The following is a 23,983-nucleotide window of genomic DNA, read 5'->3' as shown; positions in this document are numbered from 1 at the left end:
ATTATTTTAAGCCATTAGGGATCATACTATGTAAAATACAGATGTTTTTATTCCTGAATGCTTTTAATGGTATGTGTTGTTCATACTGCTCTTAATGAGCTATTTCCTTCCTTTTTATCTGTTAGCTAAATCTCTTATACACTTGTTATTAGTTACATTTGTTGATAATTTAAAAAACTGATTGAAAGACAAGGAATATGTATGTATTTATCACAGCCATCATTCCTCTGCTGAATAATAGATGCAGGTGTGTTAATACATCTTCCAACATTATTTTTGGTTTTTGCTAAACCATGCTCATTGAACTATTTTGTGAATACAAGTATTCTAGGACAATTCATTTGTTTGTTGCTTATATGAAAGAATGACTAGTTTATTCCAATCTATTGAAGCCACATAAAACAAAAGGATTTCAACCACTCCAATACTCAAGTGTCCTATTATTTCTGAAATCTGATCTGACTTAAGCCACCAAAGAGAAGTTAATGAAAAGAATTTTCTGAAGAATGCTTTTTTTCCTCCAAAACCAAGGGGGGACAGATGCAATTCATAAAAGAACCTTTGCTCCGTACACAGTAGGGTAGAAGATGGAAGTGACTTGCTCTGGACATGATAAAAATCACTTCACTTGTCAAAATTCTTCTTTCTACATGAAGGCCAGCTCTACCTTTAGGCATGTGACATAATGAAAAATCAAAATGTATAGTCCACTCACTGCCTTGCCAGAGAAAGAAGATATGTGCCATGCAGGTGAACAATAAAGAACAAGTGATTTATTCTTCTTAAATCCAAAACAACATGAAGCAAGAGCACACTTCAAACTCTGTCCCCCCCTCTCTCTCCACTTTTCTCTTCCAACTGTCTCTCTGCACCTGCTTAGTTCAAGTCAGAACAAAATTGCCACAGTATCAAAAACTCCCAGGCTTAACAGCTCTCCAGGCATGGCTCAACCAATCAGCTTCATGCATCTTATTTTTCAGTGGACACACACACATTAACTGATTTCTTACATGTCCTAACAAGGCTGAGTGAGATGGCCACCTTAGACTACTAGTTTTGTATGTGCTGAGAAGGAAGCAAATAGTCTTGTAGAGCTTGGGAGCAGGTAGACCTGAAGGTAAAGGAACTAACTTTTCTATTGTCTTGCCAGAATTAAACAGAGCAGAAGGTAGAGAGGAAAGGCAATTGCTTTCTTCCTTTTTTGTGGTCTTTTCTATTCCCCTTAAGCAACTTCTACCAGCATTTTTAGCTTTTGCCATGTCTTCTGTGCATTTCCTCCTTCTCATTCCTTCATGAAGCGCCATTCTTTTATCATGATTTTCATGCAGTCCCTGTGATACATCAGCACGCCTTGCATTGCCTTATATATTAGCATGGATAACCTGTTTGATTCATAAGGTTAATCCTGACTGTCAACAGTGCATTCCTTGGCACCCCTCTCTTCATAGATACTCAGTGTGGGAAAGAATTAGCTCACTCATGTGAATTTATTTTAACTTTGCAACTCCCCTGCCAAAAAAGGTATTCAAATGATCACCTCTGGCTCCTATCATTCTCTCTTCTCCAAGTTCTTTGTCATTATAGGACAACAGTGGCAACAGCAACAACAATATTGTTTATAGTGGTGTCAGTTAGAAATCCAGTCAGGAACTGTCTCCATCAGCTGCATGAGCTTTTACCGTCAAAGGTCTGTTTTGTGCCTGGGATAATGTGACCCAATACAAATGTCCAAGACATTTTTTTAATCAGAGGCAAAATGTGTGTTGATGGGTACTTCCTGACAGATAGCTCATTATTTATTTTATTTAATTCATTTATACCCCATCTTTATTCCCATGGGGACACCTTGGGCTATGGCATTGTGCAGCTGTTTCCTCCTTGATAGACTCGTAGATGTGTGGTAAGAAAAAATAACTAGGAAACCACTAGATAGTCACATATGGAAGATAGCAAAGACGCCCATCTGACCCCCCCCCCCCCCCCAATAAAATTTAATTTTTAAACAGACTGACTTTAAATCTGGAAGCATAAAAAACACGTAGTTGTTTTGAGACCTGAGCCTGAAAATCCTACAAGTTCAAGAAGGAAAGGCAATAATATTGGGGGGGGGGGGTATATTCAGAGGGATTGATCCTACTTTATAAGCATGACTATTAAAATGTTGTAGGACACATTCTTTGTGACATCAGAGAAAACAAAAAATGAGATGTTCCATGTATTTTTCCTGGGAGTACTGGAAGAACCTTAGTTCAGATTCTAGGTTAATGCAAATATGAAATTAAATAGGTAGGTAGTCTCAATCAAGAATCAAATACAGGAGTTAGTAATAATAAGCTAATGGTTCCCAAGCACGTCCATGCAACTTGTAACTCCTTGTTAGAGTCCTAAAATATTTTGGTTCACAAGTCTCTAAATTTTAGGTGTGCAAAGATATACTTGAACATATGAATATGGAAAATTCTCCTTACAGAAGAAAATTTTTCAGGAGAAAACAGAAGATAGATGAATCATCTATGTTCCTGCTACTAGACTGATAACGTAGTTATGAAGCCTTGGCTCTGCCTTTTCCTCTCCTTTGCTTTAGTTCCCCCTGTTTATAGGTTTTCCCAATAGTGCAGATACCTCCATTTTGTATTAATTTTTGGGTGGAGCATAAAAAACCCCCTAGAGGCCAGCATTAGTTGGTCTATTCCGTTTGCCTGCACAGAGCTCTTTTGCTAGACCCTTTTTTCTGCAGCAGAGCTACAGTGTTTAGAGGCTTGGGTACTGTCTGGTAATCCTAGGCCCAAGCAATCCAAAACAGGCATCCTTAGCACTAAACACTGCATTCAGCAGTATTCATATTCCATCAGTCCCAGAGACAACAGAAGCTTTTGGCCAGCCTAAGCTTCACAAAGTAAAATATTGAGAGTTTATAAGCACCAGCTTGAAAACCATCGCTTTGCATCAGAGGCAGAAGACTTTTAAGGACTTCAGAGAGATGACTGCAACCAGCAAAATCTCCTTTTGTAATGTTTTAAGTTATCTTATAACAGTCCCAGGTGGTTAACCCCTTATTCATCTTGTTTTCAGTAAACTCATTTGGTTATCTTTTACCTTGACTAAAGTGCCTCTGTATGTTAAGGGTCTCGATCTTAACAGAAGATATACAAATAGCCCCCCAGAAAAGCCAGACACTGTAGTTTTTCCCAAAGGCTTGGACGTGCCATCACAGTGATAGATTGGAAATGTATGCACCCTAAATACTTAAATAACACAATTTCTCCATTAAAAAGCACTTCACTGTAGGAAACAATTTTATTTGTGATTTATTACATTATTTGTAAATTTCTATTATAGATTATGCCTTCTCATAAGTGTATTTGGATGTATATTTAGTAAATTGCCTTATACTGAGTTAGACAAGCTAGCTCAGTATTAACTATACTGCTTGAAAGCAGTTATTCATTGTGTCCGACCACTGTCTGGAGCAGTGGTTCTCAAAGTGTAGGTCCCCAGGTGTTTTGGCCTACAACTCCCAGAAAACCCAGCCAGTTTACCAGCTTGTTAGGATTTCCAGGATTTTAAGGCCAAAACATCTGGAGACTCACAGGTTGAGAACCTCTGGAGAGACAAAAACTGATGTTAGGCTCTTCTGCATGCAAACCAGATGCTTTAGTACATAACTAATTAAAACTGAAGAAGGGCAACGAACATAACCCACCTCCATTTATTCATCTGAAGAAAGAACATTATAGTATAGGTGGGAGATGCAGAACTGTGGATAGTAACAGAGACAATGTTCTAGTTCTCTCCTTTCTTGGGAAGCAGATGGTGGCCTTAAATCAGAATGCAAATGCAAATGGGATCTCTGCACTACTGTAGCAGGATTTGGGGGGAATGGTTAATGCAGTCCTAGCCCTGACCCAAGGGTGGCACTTTTGGCTGTAGTTCTTCTATTCATTACCTCTCAGTCATGGCAATCTGTTCCAACATAGCAGAACCTGTGTTTGCTTTCCAGTTTCCAGAGATCGATGTCCTCCTGGGAAAAACAAACAAGCCACATGAGAACAATCAATGCCCCTAAACATGGCAATTTCCTCTCCAAATTCAAGACAGAAGGGGAGAAATGAAGGGAGCAGGACAGTGTGTATGTTGGCAGACAATTGTTTTCTGAGTCCTACTATCCTCTATGCTCTTAACCATTTCTGATGGCCCAGGAAATGTGTAGCTCCAGCCATAAGCTGGGAAGGAACTTCGCCCTGTGTGTTGGCATCCTCCCACCTAATTACATCTTTATCCAGAAACTGGCTGGGTATTCTTATACTGGCCTTATGAACTCTCTTCCGGGTATGTCAGCTTTTGTACAGTAGAAATGTCTGTGAAAAGCTGGTGGAATAATTAACCTTGCACTCTACACTGTGGAATTGAAACTGCACAGAAAGCCATGCCAGAAAAGCAAGAAAAAGCTTCCCACAGACATCAGTGGGCTTTAGAGTCTACTGAAAAAAGAGGCCATCTGAGCAAAACACTAAAGAAAAGCTGCCTTTCACCGAGTCTGCTTTCTATTGTGGTTGAAATATAGTGCTTTGCCACTGTAGAGTCAATGGCACTAAAAGCCACCCACCAGTTTCACTGGGTGACTCCTCAAGGGTTATTAAATAGGTTTCTCATAACTAGCTGTTAGTGTCTGTGCATGCTGCTAGTGTTGCTAGCAAACATCATTGTATGAGCTTTGTGTTTAGAGAAAATGCCACATTTACAACACATGCCCCAGCTGATGACCATCATGATTATTTTTATCACAGAAAAACATGTGAAAAGAGAAAGCTTCCCAAAAGCTCGAACTATTCTTCTAATTCCAGTTCCTTTTCCTGCCATGATACATCAATTCAAACAAAGTAAGCATTCTTTCCCATTCTGAAATTTAAAAATCATGTATAAATACATTTCTTTGCCTCTTAACAATATTTATTCAGAACCAATATCATTTGTCTTAATAATTATAGTTCAGGCATTTTAGTGCATTAGGAAAGCAAGAACATGCAGCAAAAATCCCTTAATTACAACGACTATTCCATTTTGTAACTCGATGCTAACAAGCTGAGGAAATAATCATACTTTAATCCCCTGAACAAAGTTATTATTGTTCAGGAACCATTTTACATAAGGAGATATCATCACCTAAAACTAAAATTTATTATACATTTTGCATACTTACATTTTCTCAAGGAAAAAAATACTACCTTGACTTTACTTCCATCAACTAACCAGATGTACATAAAATTTGCACATCTGTAGTTTCTGAAAGAAACAGCAGATTAAAGTAATGCTGTTTAATTTGCCCCATCTGTTTGTTGAATGAATCTGCAAACTGTCTGACAACGGTCTCCTATGCTAGTTGATGAGGGTTTCCTTCTATTCAGTCTGATCAAACATTCTGGGTAATGTAATAGCTTGCTTGCAATATTTTAGTGAAATTGGTCAGTGTAAAATATTTGTTTTTATCCTTTTGTACAACTGTGTTAAGTGATGTATTGATCTTTTCAGCAGCTTCCATACAGCTCTATTCTACAGCTGCTGCAATATCCTATCATTTGTCTGGTCCTCATTATTGCTTTATATTATTCCTTTATAATATATAAAGTATATTATTATTTTATAACTCCAACCTTCTACTTGAATTTTCTTATCTTATGTACCAAGGCAGCAGCAATCACCAGTGTGAATTATTTGCATTTACAAATCTCTCACCTTTAACATATACTCATACAGGCAGTCACTTAGAGCTATTACAGTGGTAATACTGAAACATAATAAATTATTTAATCACAGAACACCAAGAGTGATTTTTTAAAACAACATGAAAATTAGGCTAGAATATAACCTCAGAATTGATACCAAACTCACATGTAAGCTTTGTAATTGTTGCCAATTTTCTGGATTCTTATATCATATTTGGAGTCGATGAAATTCTCTGTTGTGACATATGTTTTGGCCATAGCTACCACACTTACAATGTCTTGGAAGTCGTGCTGGTTTTCAATTTTTACCTTGGATTGAAAAAGATGCAAAAACAAATAAAAAAACCCCTGTATGAGTTAAGAAGTTGCAACAACAGCATGAGATTATATACAAAAATATGCATGATATCTGATGAGGAAATATATGTTAAAAGGATCACTTGGGGGTTATCTACTTTAGCAAAAGATTCCAAATGCATTGTGACAATATTCTGCCCTGGAGCTGCCACAGAATCTCTCCCTTAGTACACCTTTATAAATTGATGACCACCCATTTTCCATGCCCAAATTCTGATTGGGACTGTTTTTCTCATCCTTCCTTTCTACCACCTACTCTCCAGCCATGGTGTGTTGTTGTTGTTATTGTTGTTGTTATTTCCTATTTTCCTCTCTTAAAGAAGATTCAAAGTGGCTCCCTTCAAAGCTGGGAAGAAGATTAACAATGAAGGGGTAAGATTGGGCTCGTTACTGCTGAAAAGGCAAAGCTGACTAAAGATGTTATCCCATGCAACCTCCTCCTCCCAGTTTCTAAACACTTTGAAAATAGTTGAAAAACAAGGTTAAATGGAACCCATCACACAATGCAGGGAGACTTTCCCCTTGCATCTGTCATGTTCTGTTAGTGAAATGTTTAGAAAGAGTCAAGAAATTGGGGAGGAGGGGAGAGAAGACGGGCAGAAATAATCTCCTGAGCTCAAGAATCTCTATAAAACTGGAGAAGATGTGAAAAAACGGGTGGGATGGGATCTGTCAGATTCACCTGCATTGATTCGATTTGGTGACATGGGAGAATGGGTGTTCCTATAGGTGGTGTCCTATGAAGTAGCGATGCCCTGCTAGTCTCCCAAAATCCAGACATCTGATCCTTGCATTGCATATTTTAATATGCACTTGCTCATGTGATAAATCTGAAAACAGATAATTTTGAAACACAAGGCCAGAAACAACGTGCGATGAAAAAGGAGAAACAATATGATTTGCTTTCTAATGGGACATAACACAACAATTAATTCCTATGTCTTTGTTTTTGGGGCTGTCAAATCATAGCTGCAGTTTTCCCTGGCAGAGCCTCATTTGCGAAGTTGCTTGTTCTGAGGTCAGAATGAGGCACTTAGACATGTGATCAACAGTGAGGGGGTAACTTGATCTTGCCTAAGCTCAAGCTATCACAATGCACAATTCTTTTGATTTTTGTCCACTGCCATTCACACTGTTTGTTCTCCCTTGCTTCAACCTGTCAACTTACAGTGTGTTTCTTGCTTGCTGCTTGCATACTTTACAGTAGAAATTCCTGAGTGGACTTGCTTCTTCTAGAACGAATTTACAGAAAAGTGATTCCATATTTTGGCCCATATGTCATCTTCCACAAGGACTAGACACTTAACTTTAAAAAACCAAAAACTTGGAATCCAGGCCAAATGTGTACTAGGTGGCAAACCTAGAATCTGAATAATACCTTTCTAGCTGGAGTATATGGCAACTCTAAAAGCAATGGAATTATGGAAACTAAGCTCACTTCAGGCTGGCTATCCTATTTAAACAAAGGACAGAAGTTCTGCTGTGGGATCTTTTAAGGCATTTGTTGAAACTGGCTATAATTCCCAATATTTCACAGAATAAAACAGGGACATGATGTAAATAACAACACGATGCATGCATTATCCTCACCCTTCCAATTTACTTTATGGAAGGTTCTCCTTCATGACATGCCTCATTAATCTCCTCTGCAATTGACTGATATATGTGGATTTAAACCAAAAGCATGATTACTGTTTTAATTAAAATATATATAAAAATATATAAGGAAAACATAACTATGTAGTATGTTATCAGGAGTTCTGTAAAAAAGTCAGCAGAACTCAGAAAATGTTACACTTCCACTGGCCATATAGGCTATGAAATATTGGAAGATGTAGTTCAGAAAACCCCAACACTAGCCAGAGTATCTAGGGAATTATGAAATTGCAGTCCAAAAAAAAATCCGTTTCCATTTTGGGCAGGGTGTCACATGGCAGTCTGGCATTCTATGCTTTCTTACATTTTATAATGCACAACAATTCATATCATTTCTGTCAGTTTTCAGCAGGAAAAGGACATAAAAATTAAGGGTCACACCTTTTTCCCAGTGCTGATACAGATCTCCTCTTGAGAAAGGGCCTCCTTGATGACTGAATAAATACCGTTGGGTGCCCCTGGGCAACGTTTCTTGTAATCAGCTAATCCTTCCAACCCAACATTGCTTTTACAACACTTTAATGTGGAAGTGTGTTTCTTTCATCCACAAATGGATAAACATCAACAGTTTTTATCAAGATTACTTTTAATGATTATGTCTATTAATATAGAAGGTTTGTCATTTGCTAAGGATGAGCTACTGGCCAAAATGTCTGAGGACATTTCCTGTGATATTTTATGTATACAGGAAACACACAGACATTACAATGAGAAGACCAAAAATCCTCGGAATGCAACTGGCAGTGGAGCGACCTCACAGACAATATGGTAGTGCCATTTTTGTACAATCTGGTGTAGCAATTTCTACTTCTCTCAAAGAAGTGAACAACATTGAAATATTATTTGTGGAACTTGATAGCTGCAGTGTATTATCACTCTATAAACCATCTGGGGCTGATTTTTATTTTACACCCCCAAGTAATTACCACAATCATCAAGTCGGTTTTGTTGTGGGAGACTTCAATAGCTATAGCCAGGGCAGGAAAAGTAGACGGAGGAGGCAAAAGAATGGTCTAGCTCAAGGCAGCATTTTTGCACCGACCTTGTTTTAACATTTTTACTAAGGATCAGCCACAATCACCACTCACAAAGAGCTTTATATATGCTGATGACCTTGGCCTAACAACACAAGCAAAAGACTTTGTAACAGTTGATAACCAACTAATGCCCTGAAAGAACTCTCCAGCATCTACAAAGATACCCGAAGCCTAACTCTGTCAAGACACAAGCGTGTGTAATCGTGAAGCCAACAGGAAACTGAAGGTTACCCGGAAAGGCCAAGAGCTTGAACACTGTGTGAACACCAAGCACAAAGTAGCTGCACCCAATAACATCCTGTGGAAACTTAGTAATAGTGCATGGGGTGCAGACCCAAAATTAGTAAGCACATCAGCTCTGGCCCTCTCTCACTCAACTGCTGAGTATGCCTGTCCTGTTTGCCATAAATTTGCCCATGCGAAGTGGATCAATATAGCACTGAATGAGACATGTAGAATAATCACAGATGGCTTAAACCTACACCTGTTGATAGACTATAAGCTAGTTGGCATCCCCCCCCCCCCCCCCCCCGGATGTGCGATGGGAAGTTGGTTGCCAATTGCGAGAGAAATAAGGTTGAACATTGTGAAAGCCATCCACTGTATGGCTATTAGCCTTCTCCCAGACTTAAATCAAGGAAAGGTTTCATGAGAACCACTACATCTCTAAATGTTCCTACATCAACAGAAAGAATATCCCTGTGGGCAGCAAAATCAGGCAATTCCAAATGGATGACCCCCCCCCCCCCCCACAAGGGAGCAAACCAAGAATGGGCAACTTGGAAGTCCCCAAACAGACTCAGAAGTGGAGTTGGCAGATCAAAAGACAACCTGACAAAATGGTACTACCTAGAAGAATCCTCCACTTTGTGCGACTGTGGAGCAGAACAAACAATTCATCTGTTTGCTTGTCCACAATGTCCTGCCTCATGCACAGAGGAAGAATGGTTTAAAACTACAGACAATGCTGTAGCTGTTGCCCATTTTTTGTCTAAAACCATTTAGCTGCTTGTGATCCCTTTATTTTATCAGTTTTAAACTTATTTATTTATGCAATGCTTTTGGCACAAAATAAATAAATAAATAAACTGGCTGGGAGGGAATTTCCAGCCATATCATCAGAGCTCAGCCAACCAGAAACAAAAGAGGGATAGTTTAAACTGAAACAATGGACCTTGTTGTATAAAAGCTCTTGTGCAGAGCACATGTTCTCTTATGCTTGTAATTTTTGGAGCATTTATTTATTTGCGGTAGTTATATACCGCCTGGGACGCACACCAGTTCCTTAGTAATGCCTGCAGAAACCTTCAGGCAAGGGAGTCTTTTGTTTGGCTATCCCACCGCTGACAACATTTAAATATGTGAGATACTTCCAACTTGTGCATAGTGGAAGATTCCCTTTTGCTTATTTATCTCATCGAAAATGCAAAACAGTCAGGAAGAGGTCGGGCTATCCGCTTACGCGAATATACCTCCAAAGAAGTAAATGATTGTTTAATCTTTCTTCCACCTTTTGTGACTTCTTGAATTATATTCAGGATACTGAGAAAGAGTCTTTACTTAAAGAGAAACAGTAACTTAGTTTATTTATAGCGTTCTTGTGGCAAAAGTGTAATGGTTACAAAGGTATAAATATTTAGTCGTTAAGAAACATTTCAGTACAACTCTCCTTCATTCTCTTTCTTTTTCTTAAAAAGGACTGCTATATTAATAAGTGAAAACAGATTTTGATTATTTTTAACTTATTCTTCTGACTACTTCTCTAACCACCTTTCATTAACATCCTCCCTGACTCTTACTTACTAACAAACTATCACAATTCTCCAGCTAATTCCCTTACTTACTAACTGACTTCAACTCACATAGAATGTTCAGTTGGGTTTTTCTTTTTTCCTTCAGCTGCCATCCTTGACTCTTTCATCTTCCAAATCTTGGCACCCGCTCATTTGCTTATGACCAATCAGGTTGCTCTTATGCAAAATAGCTCCTCTCCTGGTGCTGCTGCTCCCTGAGAACCACAAAATGGCTGCTCACACGCCAGCCCTATAAGGTAGGTCAAATCTGGAACTTTGTTTATTAATTATAGTTGGCATGAATGCTCACCAGGCCATTCCCTCTCAATTTATTGTGGTCTAAAATCCATAACATGCTCACCAATGGTTCCTCTTCATCCTGGAAAGAAGTGACTAATGGGCTGGGGCATTCTTCTCAAGTCTGCAGATTGGGATGAATAGCTAATACTCCAGAAGACAGGATCAAACTGACCTTAATAGATTAGAGAACTGGGCCAAAACTAACAAATTTCAACAACGAAAAATGTAGTATCCTACACTTTTGGTCTACAGATTTAGTATTAAAATGCTGTTGTTGCTGCTGAAAAACATCTAGCTAGACCGGGGACATGGGGGGAAAGGGCTGGGTAGGTGTAAAAAGACTGTAAAAATAGCTTATGTTAGGAACACTTCTTTATTAACTGAGGTATACCTGTGAATGTAAATAAATATCTCCCTTCCTTTTCTAGTGGGCAATAATTTGATCATAGCACGTGATACAGCTATATGCTTCCAAGTAATTAAAGCCATCAGATTTAAACAGTATCTATTATCCTATATTTTATATTTTATCTGCCATGTATCTGTTTGGCAAGTTATTTTCTGGGATAGACAGATGGTTGACATGGAAACCAAGAAACGCAGTTACTCATGATGAGTCAGTCTGCATTTGTATACTGAACCTCAGGGGAATGCTGAGAACAATAACTCATTTGTGAACATAGTTATTATCCACCCTGGGACCACACCTTTAACACAAGTTCTGGAATTGCCTAACATTCTTCATTTAAAGAGATATTAATGGGCCCTGGAATAGGGATAACAAGGGGGGCCCAGTCCCCAATTCTAAGCTAGAAGGGTCCTCCATGAGGCAGTGAGATAAATTGCATTGCTAAAACCCTCAGGAATTATTAAATGTTTACTAAATACGTAATCAAGAACACATACACAACTATTGAAGTAGTAGACGGCTAATGTAACTGAGTTTCCCATTGCTGTGACTGCGCCTTCGGGGATTATGGTTGATGGTGATGGAATTCGAAGAGGAAGAAAAAACCCTCGTGATGAGGGTTCACTGGAGGAGTTGCGCAGGAAGCGACTTAGAGAGCTATATGGGGGATCTTCTGAGGAAGATTCAGATGGGGAGATGGATGCTGAGGAACAGGTGGTGGCTGGGGAAGCGGGCACTGAATGGGCACAGCCACCGGAGATGTCTGGGGATTTGGGGCCTATGGATACTTCTGAACCTGGGGTTTCTGCAGGAACTGATCCCAATTGGGATGCTTGGAGAAGGGAGGATGGTTCTTTAAGTGTTCATGGGGCTAAGTGTGGGCAGGATGATTGGGACTCCAACGAATTGCTAGGTACTCCAGATCCATGAGCTCTAGCTGTGGGGAGTTCAGACTCTTGAGTAGATTTGGGACACCTGGTGTTTGGGTGTGAGTGTTTGGTCACCCAGGAGGAAGGGGAATAAAATGGGAATGTTTGGCCACTGCACTTTGCGTGTGGCAAGGTGTTGCTGAGGCGCCATTGGGATCTCTGTGTTTCCATGAAGACTGGACTTGGACTATGATTTGAATCTGCTGATATCATCTAGCTTAGCTCTTGCTGTGTCTTATCGTGGACCTGTTTTGGATGACTGCACCCTCTTCGGACTTTGGATTGAATTTGACCTGGCTTCTATCTACGCCCTCTGAATGACGGCTACTCCCGGCTTCTGACTATTGGTTTGTCTTTCGGAATTTCTGCTGCCTCCTGACCTGATCTTGGATTCTTCTGACGACGGCTATTCATCATCCCTTTGAGGCTCTCGGCTTATCTGCACCGTGGAAGCAGCTTTACTGCTTTTCTAGTTTGTTTATTTTACAGCAATTAACTCTATTTGTTTTCCAAAGCTGAATTGAAGCGTTATTTAGTTTTTTATTGAATGCCAGCATGGGAAATTAACGTGGCTCGTTTTTGAGTTATTATTGTCCAATCTACTCTCGAAACACTGAAAAGTGAAGTGTTTCAAGGATATTTCCTGTGTTTATGTTATTTTTTGGCTTATCTTCGGAATAAACTTTGTTTTGTATGTTAACTGGCGTCTGACTCTTGACACCCATGAACAGTAAAATCTGCTGAACACGAGAAGGGAGACCCTTGAAATACACATTATATTTGCAAGAATCTTTGTATTTAAAAAAGACTACATTATAACTAACAGTGAAATAATTTGCTCTCTGCCAGTTCCAAATTTCCTTTATACAGGTTGACTATCCCTTATAAAAAAAATACTAGGGACCAGAAGTGTTTTGGATTTGGGGGGCAGGGTGGGTGGGTTGGAATATATATATTTGCATATATGTACATAACAAAAATGGGACCCAAGTCTAAACAAAAAGTTCATTGATGTTGAACACACACAACATGTACACATACAATGGTAGTAATTTTATATACAATTGTTTAAATAATTTTTGCATGAAATAAAGTTTGTGTACTATCAGAAAGCAAAGATGTCACTATTTCAGCCATCTATGTGGACAATTTTGACTTCTGGAATACTTCATGTTTTGGAATTCAAGATAAGGGATGTTCAGCATGCATACTGTTTTCATATTTTCTTTTGAAAATATACTCGTGACCATATATTTTCTAACATATTGCCACAGCTTTTGCTTTTAAAGTAGTGTAGTGGAGGAACAGATGTGACTGAAGATCTTATAGGCATTTACTTAATAGGATCTTACATATGTTTTCCCTTTGCTTGATACAGTAAGTGTCTTTTTATTGTACAGTTTCATTCATTATTTTTTTCCCATTGCTTTCAATGTTCTGCTTCAGTTGCTGCTATTATGTTATTATGTTTTCATTGTTTTGTAAAAAAATGTACCTACACATAGGTTATTAATAATGAGCTGTTTGCTAATGTTAAGTCCACTCGTCTTAAAAACCAGAATTATCACAAACCACAGTACAGGCACATATCCTTTACCACAGTACCACTGTGTAGGTTCCCTATTCCTCACTGTGTTTGCTTCATTTGGAAATTTTGATCTTCTGGGAGTTACTATGAACTGACCTGTGTAGTTCTTCTGTGGAAATGAGTCAAGCAATGACCATATTGATGTCAACAAGAGTTTATTTAGAGTGCAGAGATTGAAAGTTTTTTTTACAACACAGCATGTTCTATGCCTGTCCTATTTAAGTTATATATACTTCCTAAAATCATAAATCTAATGATAGAATCTACAGAATCTTGTGCTCGATGTTCTATCTATGGTACATGAGGCACAGGGAAGTGAAAAGGGGCAGTTTCTCAGAATGGGGAAGGGAGCACAAAATAGAAGTTGCATTTTGATTTATCAGAATTATGGCCAACCTTTCATCTAAGAAGCAAAACAATTCTACATATGGAGTAGCCATATTTTATCTTCATAACAATCTTGTGAAAGAGTTCAGAGATTGGTGAATTGTCCCAGGCTTGCCTATCCAGGCACTCAATTTTTTTAGGAAGAAACTGTGATATGGGGTAACCTGACTATAACAAGAGAACCAGCATGTTGTAGTGATTTGAACACATAATTGGAGACCAGGATTTGATTCCACATTTGCTCATGAAAACCCAGTGGGTGATTTTGGGTGAGTTATATTCCCAGCCTCAGAAAATCCTGTGAAGGTTTTGCCTTAGGGTGGCTATAAATCAGAAATGACTTGAAGGCACACAATAACAATGGCAATAACAAGCACAACTTGCACCTTATAGGTAAAGGAAAAATATGAGTGCCATACTCCTTTGGGATACATTGTAAAACAACCTTCACTAGAAAATAAATATGTTCCCAGGGTAGGCAAATATGCCACAGTGAGACTAATGTCTATTCCTGTGCTGGGAAAGAAGGTGACAAGATTGCTTTGAGGGCGGGTGGTACCTTCCTTTACACAGCTACTCAGGCACATATTTTAATGGCTGGACCACAATTGGCTTGGTTATTGTTTGCTTTCAAGTCATTTCTGACTTATGATGACCCTAAGGTAAACCTATCACAGGGTTTTCTTGGCAGAATTTATTCATAGAGAGGCTGCTCTTGCCTTCCTCTGAAGTTGAAAAAGTATAGTTTGTCCAAGGTTATCCAGTAGGTTGTCAGGGTGGAGATTCAAACCCTCGTCTCCCTGTGTCCTAGGATGCAGCTACGCTGTAGAGTTAATGCAGTTTGATGCCACTTCAACTGCCATGGCTCAACGCTATGGAATCCTGGGAACTGTAGTTTTACAAGGCCTTTAGCCTTCTCTGCCAAAGAATGCTGGTGTCACAACAAACTACAAAAGCCAGAATAGCACTGAGCCATAGCAGTTAAAGTAGTGTTATAATGCATTAATTCTACACTTACTTACTTACTTACTTAGGCAATCCCTCGTAGGTCGAGGACAATGGTCTTCCAGTCGTGGGGTCCTGGGGGTGTGTCCGTAGATGGCTGAAGAGACCTATTCTTGACCCGCATGTTCTTCTGCAGTGAGGACATCGGTTTCTAGGTGGAAGGCGGTCCTGGTCAGGGTTGGCTTGACGCTCCTTCCTCTTGGCACGTTTCTCCCTTAAGCCCTCCATTCATGCCTCTTCAAACTAAGGCAGCACTGCTGGTCACAGCTGACCTCCAGTTAGAGCGCTCAAGGGCCAGGGCTTCCCAGTTCTCAGAGTCTATGCCACAGTTTTTAAGGTTGGCTTTGAGCCCATCTTTAAATCTCTTTTCCTGCACACAAACATTCCGTTTTCCATTCTTGAATTGGGAGTGGAGTAACTACTTTGGGAGACGGTGATTGGGCATTTGGACAAAGTGGCCAGTCCAGCGGAGTTGATGGCGTAGGAGCATCGCTTCAATGCTGGTGGTCTTTGCTTCTTCCAGCACGCTGGCATTTGTCCGCCTGTCTTCCCAAGAGATTTGCAGGAATTTTCTGAGTCAATGCTGATGGAAACGCTCTAGGAGTTGAGTGTGACATCTGTAGACCGTCCACATTTCGCAGGTGTAGAGCATGGTTGGGAGGACAATGGCTTTGTAAACAAGTACCTTGGTATCTCTACGGATGTCCCAATCATCAAATTCTGCTTCATTTGGAAAAATGCTGCACTCGCAGAGCTCAAGTGGTGTTGTATTTCAGTGTCGATGTTGACTTTTGTGGAGAGGTAGCTGCCAAGGTAGCGGAAATGGTCAACGTTTTCTAATGTTACGCCATTAAGCTGTATTGCTGGCATTGCAGAGGGGTTAGCTGGTGCATGTTGGAAGAGCACTTTGGTTTTCTCGATGTTTAGTGAGAGGCCAAGCTTCTCGTATGCTTCTGCGAAGGTGTTTAGAGTGGCTTGTAGCTCTTCTTCTGAATGTTCACAGACTATGTTGTCATCGGCATATTGGAGTTCTGTAATAGATGTTGTGGTGACCTTGGTTTTGGCTTTCAGTCTGCTGAGGTTAAATAGCTTGCCATCTGTCTGATACATGATTTCCACTCCGGTAGGAAGCTTCCCATCAACAAGGTAAAGTATCATAGTGATGAAGATGGAAAATAAGGTAGGGGCAATAACACATCCCTGCTTGACACCTGATTCCACCTTAAATGGGTCGCTTTGGGAGCCATTGCTATCCAAGACTCAACACCCTATATGATGCTAGCTCTATTACTATGCTATGTATTCAGCAACTTCAATCTTATGAAAGCTGAACAGCGAAGAAAGTTAACAAAAACAGGACTGAATCATTTGAAATATAGTGCTTGAGGAGACTTCTATGGTACCACACCCTGCCCAAAAGACAAATAAATGGATCCTTGAGCCATTTATGAAGCCTAGACTTTTCCTAGAAGGCAAAAGAAGCAAAGGGAGAGCTCTTCCACTATAATCTAGACTGGAATCAGTTCAAAAGGAATTGGTTTCACTATAAAATGATTAGATTAACTGGTTTGAGGCTAGGAAGGTGATTATACTGAACATGGAATTTTGCCTCAAGAGGCTTTGCTGGTTCCCCCTCCCCCTCCATTCCCTGAAGATAATAATAATAATAATAATAATAATAATAATAATAATAATAATAACTTTATTCTTGAATCCGGCCACCATCTCCTCGAAGGGATTCGGGGCGGCTCACATGGGGACGAGCCCAACAGTAACATAGGTTAAAACACAGTACATAGATTAAAACCATATAAACAATTAAATAAAAAAGCATAAAACACATAATCACAACAATTGCTTTAAAAACTTGGCCATAAGTACAGGAAATGTGGAGGGTGACTAGTGCAAGACTCTAAGTAGGATTCGTGGGAAGTGATGAAATGTGCATTTGTGAATAGGGGGTGAATAAAAGGAAGTAATCAATTATTCCTCCCAAGGAGCCAGTTAGCCTCCTGCTGCCCAGCCATATCCTTAGGCTGCATTTGGCAGCCCGTTGGGGGTCTTTTACTGTACTTCAGCAGTGTTGCATTTTGTGGAGCTGATTTCAACCTGGATCTGGGATACACAGGGATCAGCTGCAGCCCATATTTTTGGTTGAACTTGGATTTTTGAAAAAAATAGCACATCACCTGACTTCAAACTGCATTATAGTCTGAATGTAGAAGTGCCTTGTGGCTATCATATGTTGGCCATGCAATGAAATAGCACGGCTCATTAGGAAAGAATAATTTTTCAGAAGTGGAAGGCAATAGGAAAAGACTGCATTACAGGTGGATAGATTAAACTAAGGAAACTTTGGTTCTGAAAAGCTCAGCAGACCTGTTAATAACTGAGTGTTTTGAAGACATCTCATTTATAGTGTCTCAGGCACTTCCAGTCCCTTACCAGAAAGGATACACTGGCCATTACCAGATTATCCTCTCTAGTAAGGGACTGGAAGTGACTGAGACAATAAAAAGTCTGTTCCTGCCTGTAGAAAGAGAACAAGAACCATTTCTTGCTATCTCTCTGCAGGCAGGAATAGACTTTTGTGTTATAGGAGACATTTAAAGACTGACTGCTCAAGCAGAAAAGACTTTTTAAAACATGCTTATTTTCTATCTGTAGTTTTCCTTTTAATGGCTTTATTTTTATGTAGCTTAATTGCATTTTTATTTTTGTATAATATAATTTTAGCTGCATTTGTTTAACTGTTGGAAACTGCCTCGAATCTCATACTGGGGAAAGATGAGGTATGATATAACATCACCACATGTCAAAGTCGATTTCACAACAATTATCAGCAATAATCTTGAATATAAATGTACCATACTAGTAAATGGATGGTGACACAAGACATGCTGGTTCTATCCATATGCAGTAATTACAGGAGGGATCAAGCAATGTGAAATCATCTTTCATAAACCTTACATCACCAAAACCACAACATGCTCTATTTAGACTGGAGTCCAAATGCAATTCCAGGTGCGTCGAGTTCTGCGGAGTGGAAATCTCTCAACCAGATAATTGGAATTTGCTTGCATTTTCTCAGTAAATGTTTCTAGCAGTACCTGAGGTTTCAGTGCAGCAGGAGGTTGATGCATCCTGACTGAGCATTGCATTATTCCCTCTATCCCTGGGAACACTATGAATCATTGATGACTTATTTTTCAGAAATTCAGGCAAAGGACCTACTGAGTAGCCACTGGATTTGGGTCTGAATTTGAAATAAAATGTAAACTTTATTTGATGAAAAGGAACAGTCAGGAAGCTGAAGTACTATCTGGAAAACAACTGATCACTAACAGGCCAAAGAAAATGAAGAGGGAGATCTTTTTCAAGTTGCTTAAAAGAGTGTCATAAGAATATTACAGGTCGTTTAGAAATGATTTTTCAAGTCTTTTGCTAGATTAAATGCATACTGGTTTCTTGGTGTTGCAGTCTTTTTAATAAACTAATATTCAATTCTAGAGGCAAGTTGTAAATGACGTAAGCTCAGTACAGGGATGAGTCACACTGGCTCTTCCAGAGCCTCCAGGAAACCTCACCCTGATGTCAACCTGCTCTGTGCCAAAGCACTGATTTAATTTTCTTTCTTGTGGAATGCAAAGTTCTCCTTTCAAGGCTCCCTATTAACGATAGTCCAAATAAATGCTAAAAGAAAAACGCCCAGCTATTTGAGCAGTCATTTAATTCCATCAAGCTTACCTCAGTAACAACCTGTATATGCAGACTGAAATGCATGCTAATCTATTCTAGATCTGTAAACAGGAAACCTTCTGAAGTTCAGAGCATTTTATTCTGTTACTATTCTGCCAGGATGAACAACATATGGGCTTCATCATTGATATAAGGGGAGATTCAATGGAGCTAAAATCCTTGTCAGACTCATTTTAGGGTTACAGCAGTACACAAATTCAGGAATATGTTAACAGGAATTTAGTATATATTTGTAGCATAGCAGGCAACCTGTGAACCTCCAGATGTTATGGACTGTAACTCCTATAAGTCATACCCAGCATAGCCAATGATCCAGCACAACAACATCAGGAAAACCATGTTGTCCATCTTTGATTTATAGTGAGATGGGTAAAAGGTGCTTGGCTAAAGGTTTAGAATTTAATAATTGTGTTAATCTTTGAAAAAATAGTCTAGAATTCTTATTATGCTCACTGCCTCTACCCTACTAATATTAGAACCTAGCTACTTAACCAACACATGCACATCCTGTAGGTCTTAGTAGCTGGTACCATGTAACTAGTCTCTTGACGTGCAAAATTGCACACACAAACTCTCTGAAAGAAGCACATTATGAAAAAAATAGCAAATTAAGTTTTGAAATACTGTGTATCTTCTTCTTCAATCACATAGTCATTTCCAACTCTTCGTGACCTCATGGACCAGCCCATGCCAGAGCTCCCTGTCGGCTGTTGCTGTCCCCAGTTACTTCAAGGTCCATAATACTGTATATGGTAACAGTAAATTCTTAACATGCATGATTCCTGGGCTTTTAGCTGCTACTGGTGCCCCTGCCGGCAGGACTAATGATCTGAAGTTTGGATTGCTGACTTAAAGGTTGCAGGTTCGAATCCAACCCAGGTAGAGTGTGGATGAGCTCCCTCTATCAGCTCCAGCTCAATGCAGGGACATGAGAGAAGCCTCCCACAAGAATGGTAAAAACATCAAAACATCCGGGCGTCCCCTGGGCCACATCCTTGCAGACGGCCAATTCTCTCACACCAGAAGTGACTTACAGTTTCTCAAGTCGCTCCTGAAACAAAAAAAGCTGCTACTGACACAAACTAATGCCACTATTATCAAAGGCATCAAAGCTGTGGTCCACCCACCACAGACTGAGCCTTCCACATAATCTATTAAGCAGGGCTAATCCTCCCATTAGGAATAGTGAAGCAGTCATCTTAAGCATGGTTAAAGGAGCAGAAAATTAATATTTTATTTATTAATACTGCACCTTTTACTTCCAGGAAGGGGACAGGTACTTGTGGGATTCCCTACCCGAGATGCCAAAATAACTTGGTTAGCCTTTGGCATGGTATACTTTGATATCCAAAGAGGCACTGTTTGCTGTTCCTCCTCAAGAAGCAAGATAGAGTCAAACTAGGCTGCCCACTGAGCAGATACATACTTTTGAGAACTGCAAACAATTTACCACCTCTTTGCTAAATAGTGTTATATCAGAAATGATCACCTGCTGTTTGATAGAAAGGTTACAAGATATATGTGGTCCAGCTACTGGAGGCAGTTATAAAATAGTGGGTCAAGGAACTGAGTCCAGTTCCAAAGGTTGCCAGAATTTTGACATGATTGGCAACTATTTATATTGGCCATACTGATAAAATCCAATTTAGAGGCCTTTGGAAGCATTTCCCTCCTAAATGTTCAGAAATACTTCTGTTGGGGAAGGAAGAACGACACGTTTAAGTGTTGGGGGAAGGAAATCAAAACTGTAGAACTACTGCCTTTTCAGATTATATCTTTCCAAACCCCCAGTCATCAAGGCCAATAATGTGGGATGCAAGGAGACACAAAACAAAAAATGACAGGTTCATACTCTGAGGAAGATTCTGCAAAGTCAAAATGCTACTTTCAGAAGTACTGAAGAATATACCTCAAAACTGTACAGTATTTGAGTTGCTGAGAACAGCCTTGCTGAATTTCTTTTTATCAAAGCAGAAGAGAGGGGAAGAACAGACACATCTCAGGAAATTAGGTTCATGTGTACCGTATGGCTTTAATTTCAATGCCATTGCTTTTCTCACCATCCCCCCTCCCGTTTCACATCCATTAACTTTTCCTTTTTGGGGAGCTAAATTGGACTATAAATGAAAAGTGAAACTATCTGGAGGGCAGATGTACAGTCTGCCTATTTAGAAATGGGAAGTAATGGAAATTTCAAGCAACTGTTTGTTCTCAGGGAACACACATTGCCTTTTTTGTTTCCATTTCAAGAGGTTTAAGCTACTTATCCAAGATGGGTGCTTTTAATACAGTGTTTAATAAACTTTTCTAAAGTTCATGTCACGTTTTTGGTCCTTGGTGGGTGGGAAGCACTACAACTGTAATTATGGAATCAGTTTCAGATTAGACATGTTTCTTTCCTTTGTTGCGATATGAGCAGAATTCTAGTAGCTTAAATCTTTGGGTTCTGCTAACTTCATAAATTGTCTCAGATAAAACCCAAAATGGGCATTAGTTCCTGCTTCTGGCAATATGATCTAAGGAGCTGTGTGAAAAAGATTACGTGTTTTAAAACCCATGGTCTTCAAACTGAACTTCTTCGACAATGCAGTGAACTTCTTTCATTTTAGCAGAAGTGATTACAGCATAGTCTTTTGCAAGATACATAAAGCACAAAAGGGTTATCTTTCCAGACTGCATAGAAGAAAGCAACAAGAGTAACTTTAAAAACTATGTGTTTGTAGTGTATGTCTACATGCGACTTTAAGCCACCTGTTGACTTACGACAAATTTCAAAGGGTTTTGTTAGTAGCGGAATACTCGCAGATGATTTTGTCAGTTTCTTCCTCAGAAACATAGCCCACAGCATCTGGTATCCATTGGTGGTTTCCCATTTAAGTACTAAACGGTTCTGACCCTGCCACTGCCAGATTTACCATTGTGCTTAAGTGTGCAATGGCCCACCTTCCTGCCATTTTTTTTAACAATGGATTTTGCTATTGTGGTGCAATTCTAAATTTGAAGGCGTTCTGTTTCAGAGCAATTCCAGGCATAATGATAGAGTTGATAGTCTATGAGAGTGTGCCACAAAGCAGGCAGTATAGCCTACCAGACATACTTCCTTCAGGGCCCAAGTAAGGGGCCTCATAACTTAACCAGTACAGGGCCTCATTTGTTGTAAATCCGGTACTGGACGCTGCTAAGCTTCCAAAATCAAGTGAGGTTTGGTGTCTTCAGAGCATTTTTTTACCGAGTTAACAGGAAGCTTTAGTCTGCAATAGGGTTTCTTCTGTATCGGGGTGGGGACTACATTCTAACTTTAATTCTAACTCATGGTTATCATCCTGGAACTGGATGCCAAATCATTGTGGCGGGAGGGATCACAGTTGGGGAAGGTCATCCTGCTCATCTAAAGCAGTTGTTATGCAAAGGGGAAAATATAAGATGGAAAAGCATCTTCCCAAGCCTAGCTTCACCACAGTATCTGCTAAGATCTAGAGCCTAATTCTTTTCAGTGTGTTAAATTATTTTCAAAAATCTGTATTTTGAACACTCACAGAGATCATGAGAAAGAGAGAGCAAAAATTGCACTTTACTCTATTCCATCAGTTGTAAATAGCTCCAGTGTCCACCCCATCCCAAGTCTCTTACTGACTGTAGCACTTTAGTCATTTACCTTATCCCCTGGGTTTACAACATTCACTCTGTGCACTTTTACCTAGTCTGTTTTTATGACTTTTACTCTGGTGTCTAAATTATGTTTAACTATATTATGGTCACCATTTTAATTTAATATGCTAATGCATTTAATTTTGTATTTTATTATGATGTGTTTTATTTTCTGTTTATTGTAATTACCCGGGCTTGGTCCCACGTAAGCCGCCCCGAGTCCCTTCGGGGAGATGGAGACAGGGTACAAAAAATAAAGTTGTTGTTGTTGTTATTATTATTATCAGCAGCAGCAGCAGCAAAGGCAGAGGAAAGCAGCTTGGTTCCCACTAATTTTTCTGCCTTGATTAGCCCTTGCTTCAGCATATTAAAGTCTATTCAGTTAGAATCAAATACAATCAAAATGTGATTTCAACTGACTACTTGCAGTCATGATTGCATGTTATTATGTTTAGGATGTTAAAATATTTTATGCTGCATCTAAAACAAGGCTGATAATCTGTATTAACAGATGTTGACACTGTGATACATCCATTTTCCATTTAAAAAAGAATAATTTGGTTCATTATTTGGGATGTGTCTGCTATTTCCAGCAATGGGTGACAACTGTTGATATGACTCAGGATGTATATGAATGGGAAGGTTCATTGTACATTGCATTTGAAGTTACTTGTTACACTACTTTTAAGAAAACATTTGTCCATTTCTCAATGAAGACTTTTGAAAACAACCACTTTTCCAAACTGTTGATTTTTGAACATGTTTCTTTTTATTTTCTTTCCTAGTCTTGAGAAATAATTGTGATGAGTTGGTCATCCCTGTAAAAGACTCTTGCTATTTTAACAAGTACTCTGCTTATTTTTGGCTATATTTAACAAAAATAAAATAAAATCCCACATCCTGCATAAGAAAAATAATGTTGACTGTGGCATTATGAATAACAAGCTTTTAGTTTCCAGTGCTGTAAAATTATTTCATCCTCAAACTGCATTGGGAGTGTTTATTTTTTAAAAAAAATATTAAAAATTCTGGGAGTGGTATGGATCTGAAGGGAACTCTTTAACTGGTCTAATTAGTTAGAACCAAAAATAAAGTTAGAGTAACAAAAATACACATAACCCCAAAACAGGAGCTCCTCTTTTCCTTCTCTGTAAATCTAGTGTATCTCTTTTCCATACTCGGGTCATGGAGAGGAGGACATATTAGAGGGAATTTATCACTCTGAGTTGTATTCCTGAGAACATTTGAGGGCCATTTTACAACATAACTGATAGATATTCACACAAGGCTTACCTAAAACCTCATAGCACACTGGGACAGAAAACAGGCCAATTTTAACCTGACTGCCAACACCTACTTGTGCCTTAGTGAATTTGATCTTGGACCTGCTAT

General features: G+C 39.2%; 1 protein-coding gene and 1 long non-coding RNA gene across 3 annotated transcripts in view; one reads left to right on the top strand and one right to left on the bottom strand.

Annotated features, from left to right (window-relative positions):
• Positions 1–23,983, bottom strand: part of syn3 (synapsin III) — a 243,065-nt gene that overhangs the window by 25,652 nt on the left and 193,430 nt on the right. For both annotated transcript variants that reach the window (XM_003220928.4, XM_062983019.1), the window contains exons 8-9: positions 5,890–6,032; positions 3,947–4,021 (exon numbers count right to left, since the gene is read on the bottom strand). In XM_003220928.4, coding sequence (XP_003220976.2) covers positions 3,947–4,021; positions 5,890–6,032 — 218 coding nt within the window. The remainder of the gene's footprint in view (positions 1–3,946; positions 4,022–5,889; positions 6,033–23,983) is intronic.
• On the top strand, positions 956–13,066 carry LOC134299637 (uncharacterized). Its single transcript, XR_010006869.1, has 3 exons — positions 956–1,117; positions 4,788–4,880; positions 10,673–13,066. It is a non-coding gene; the product is annotated as an uncharacterized LOC134299637 (long non-coding RNA).

This window comes from Anolis carolinensis, chromosome 5 (genome assembly GCF_035594765.1).
Source record: "Anolis carolinensis isolate JA03-04 chromosome 5, rAnoCar3.1.pri, whole genome shotgun sequence".
NCBI classification, from domain to species: domain Eukaryota; kingdom Metazoa; phylum Chordata; class Lepidosauria; order Squamata; family Dactyloidae; genus Anolis; species Anolis carolinensis.
Note: the sequence above shows the minus strand (reverse complement) of the source record. Positions and strands in the feature narration are given on the sequence as shown.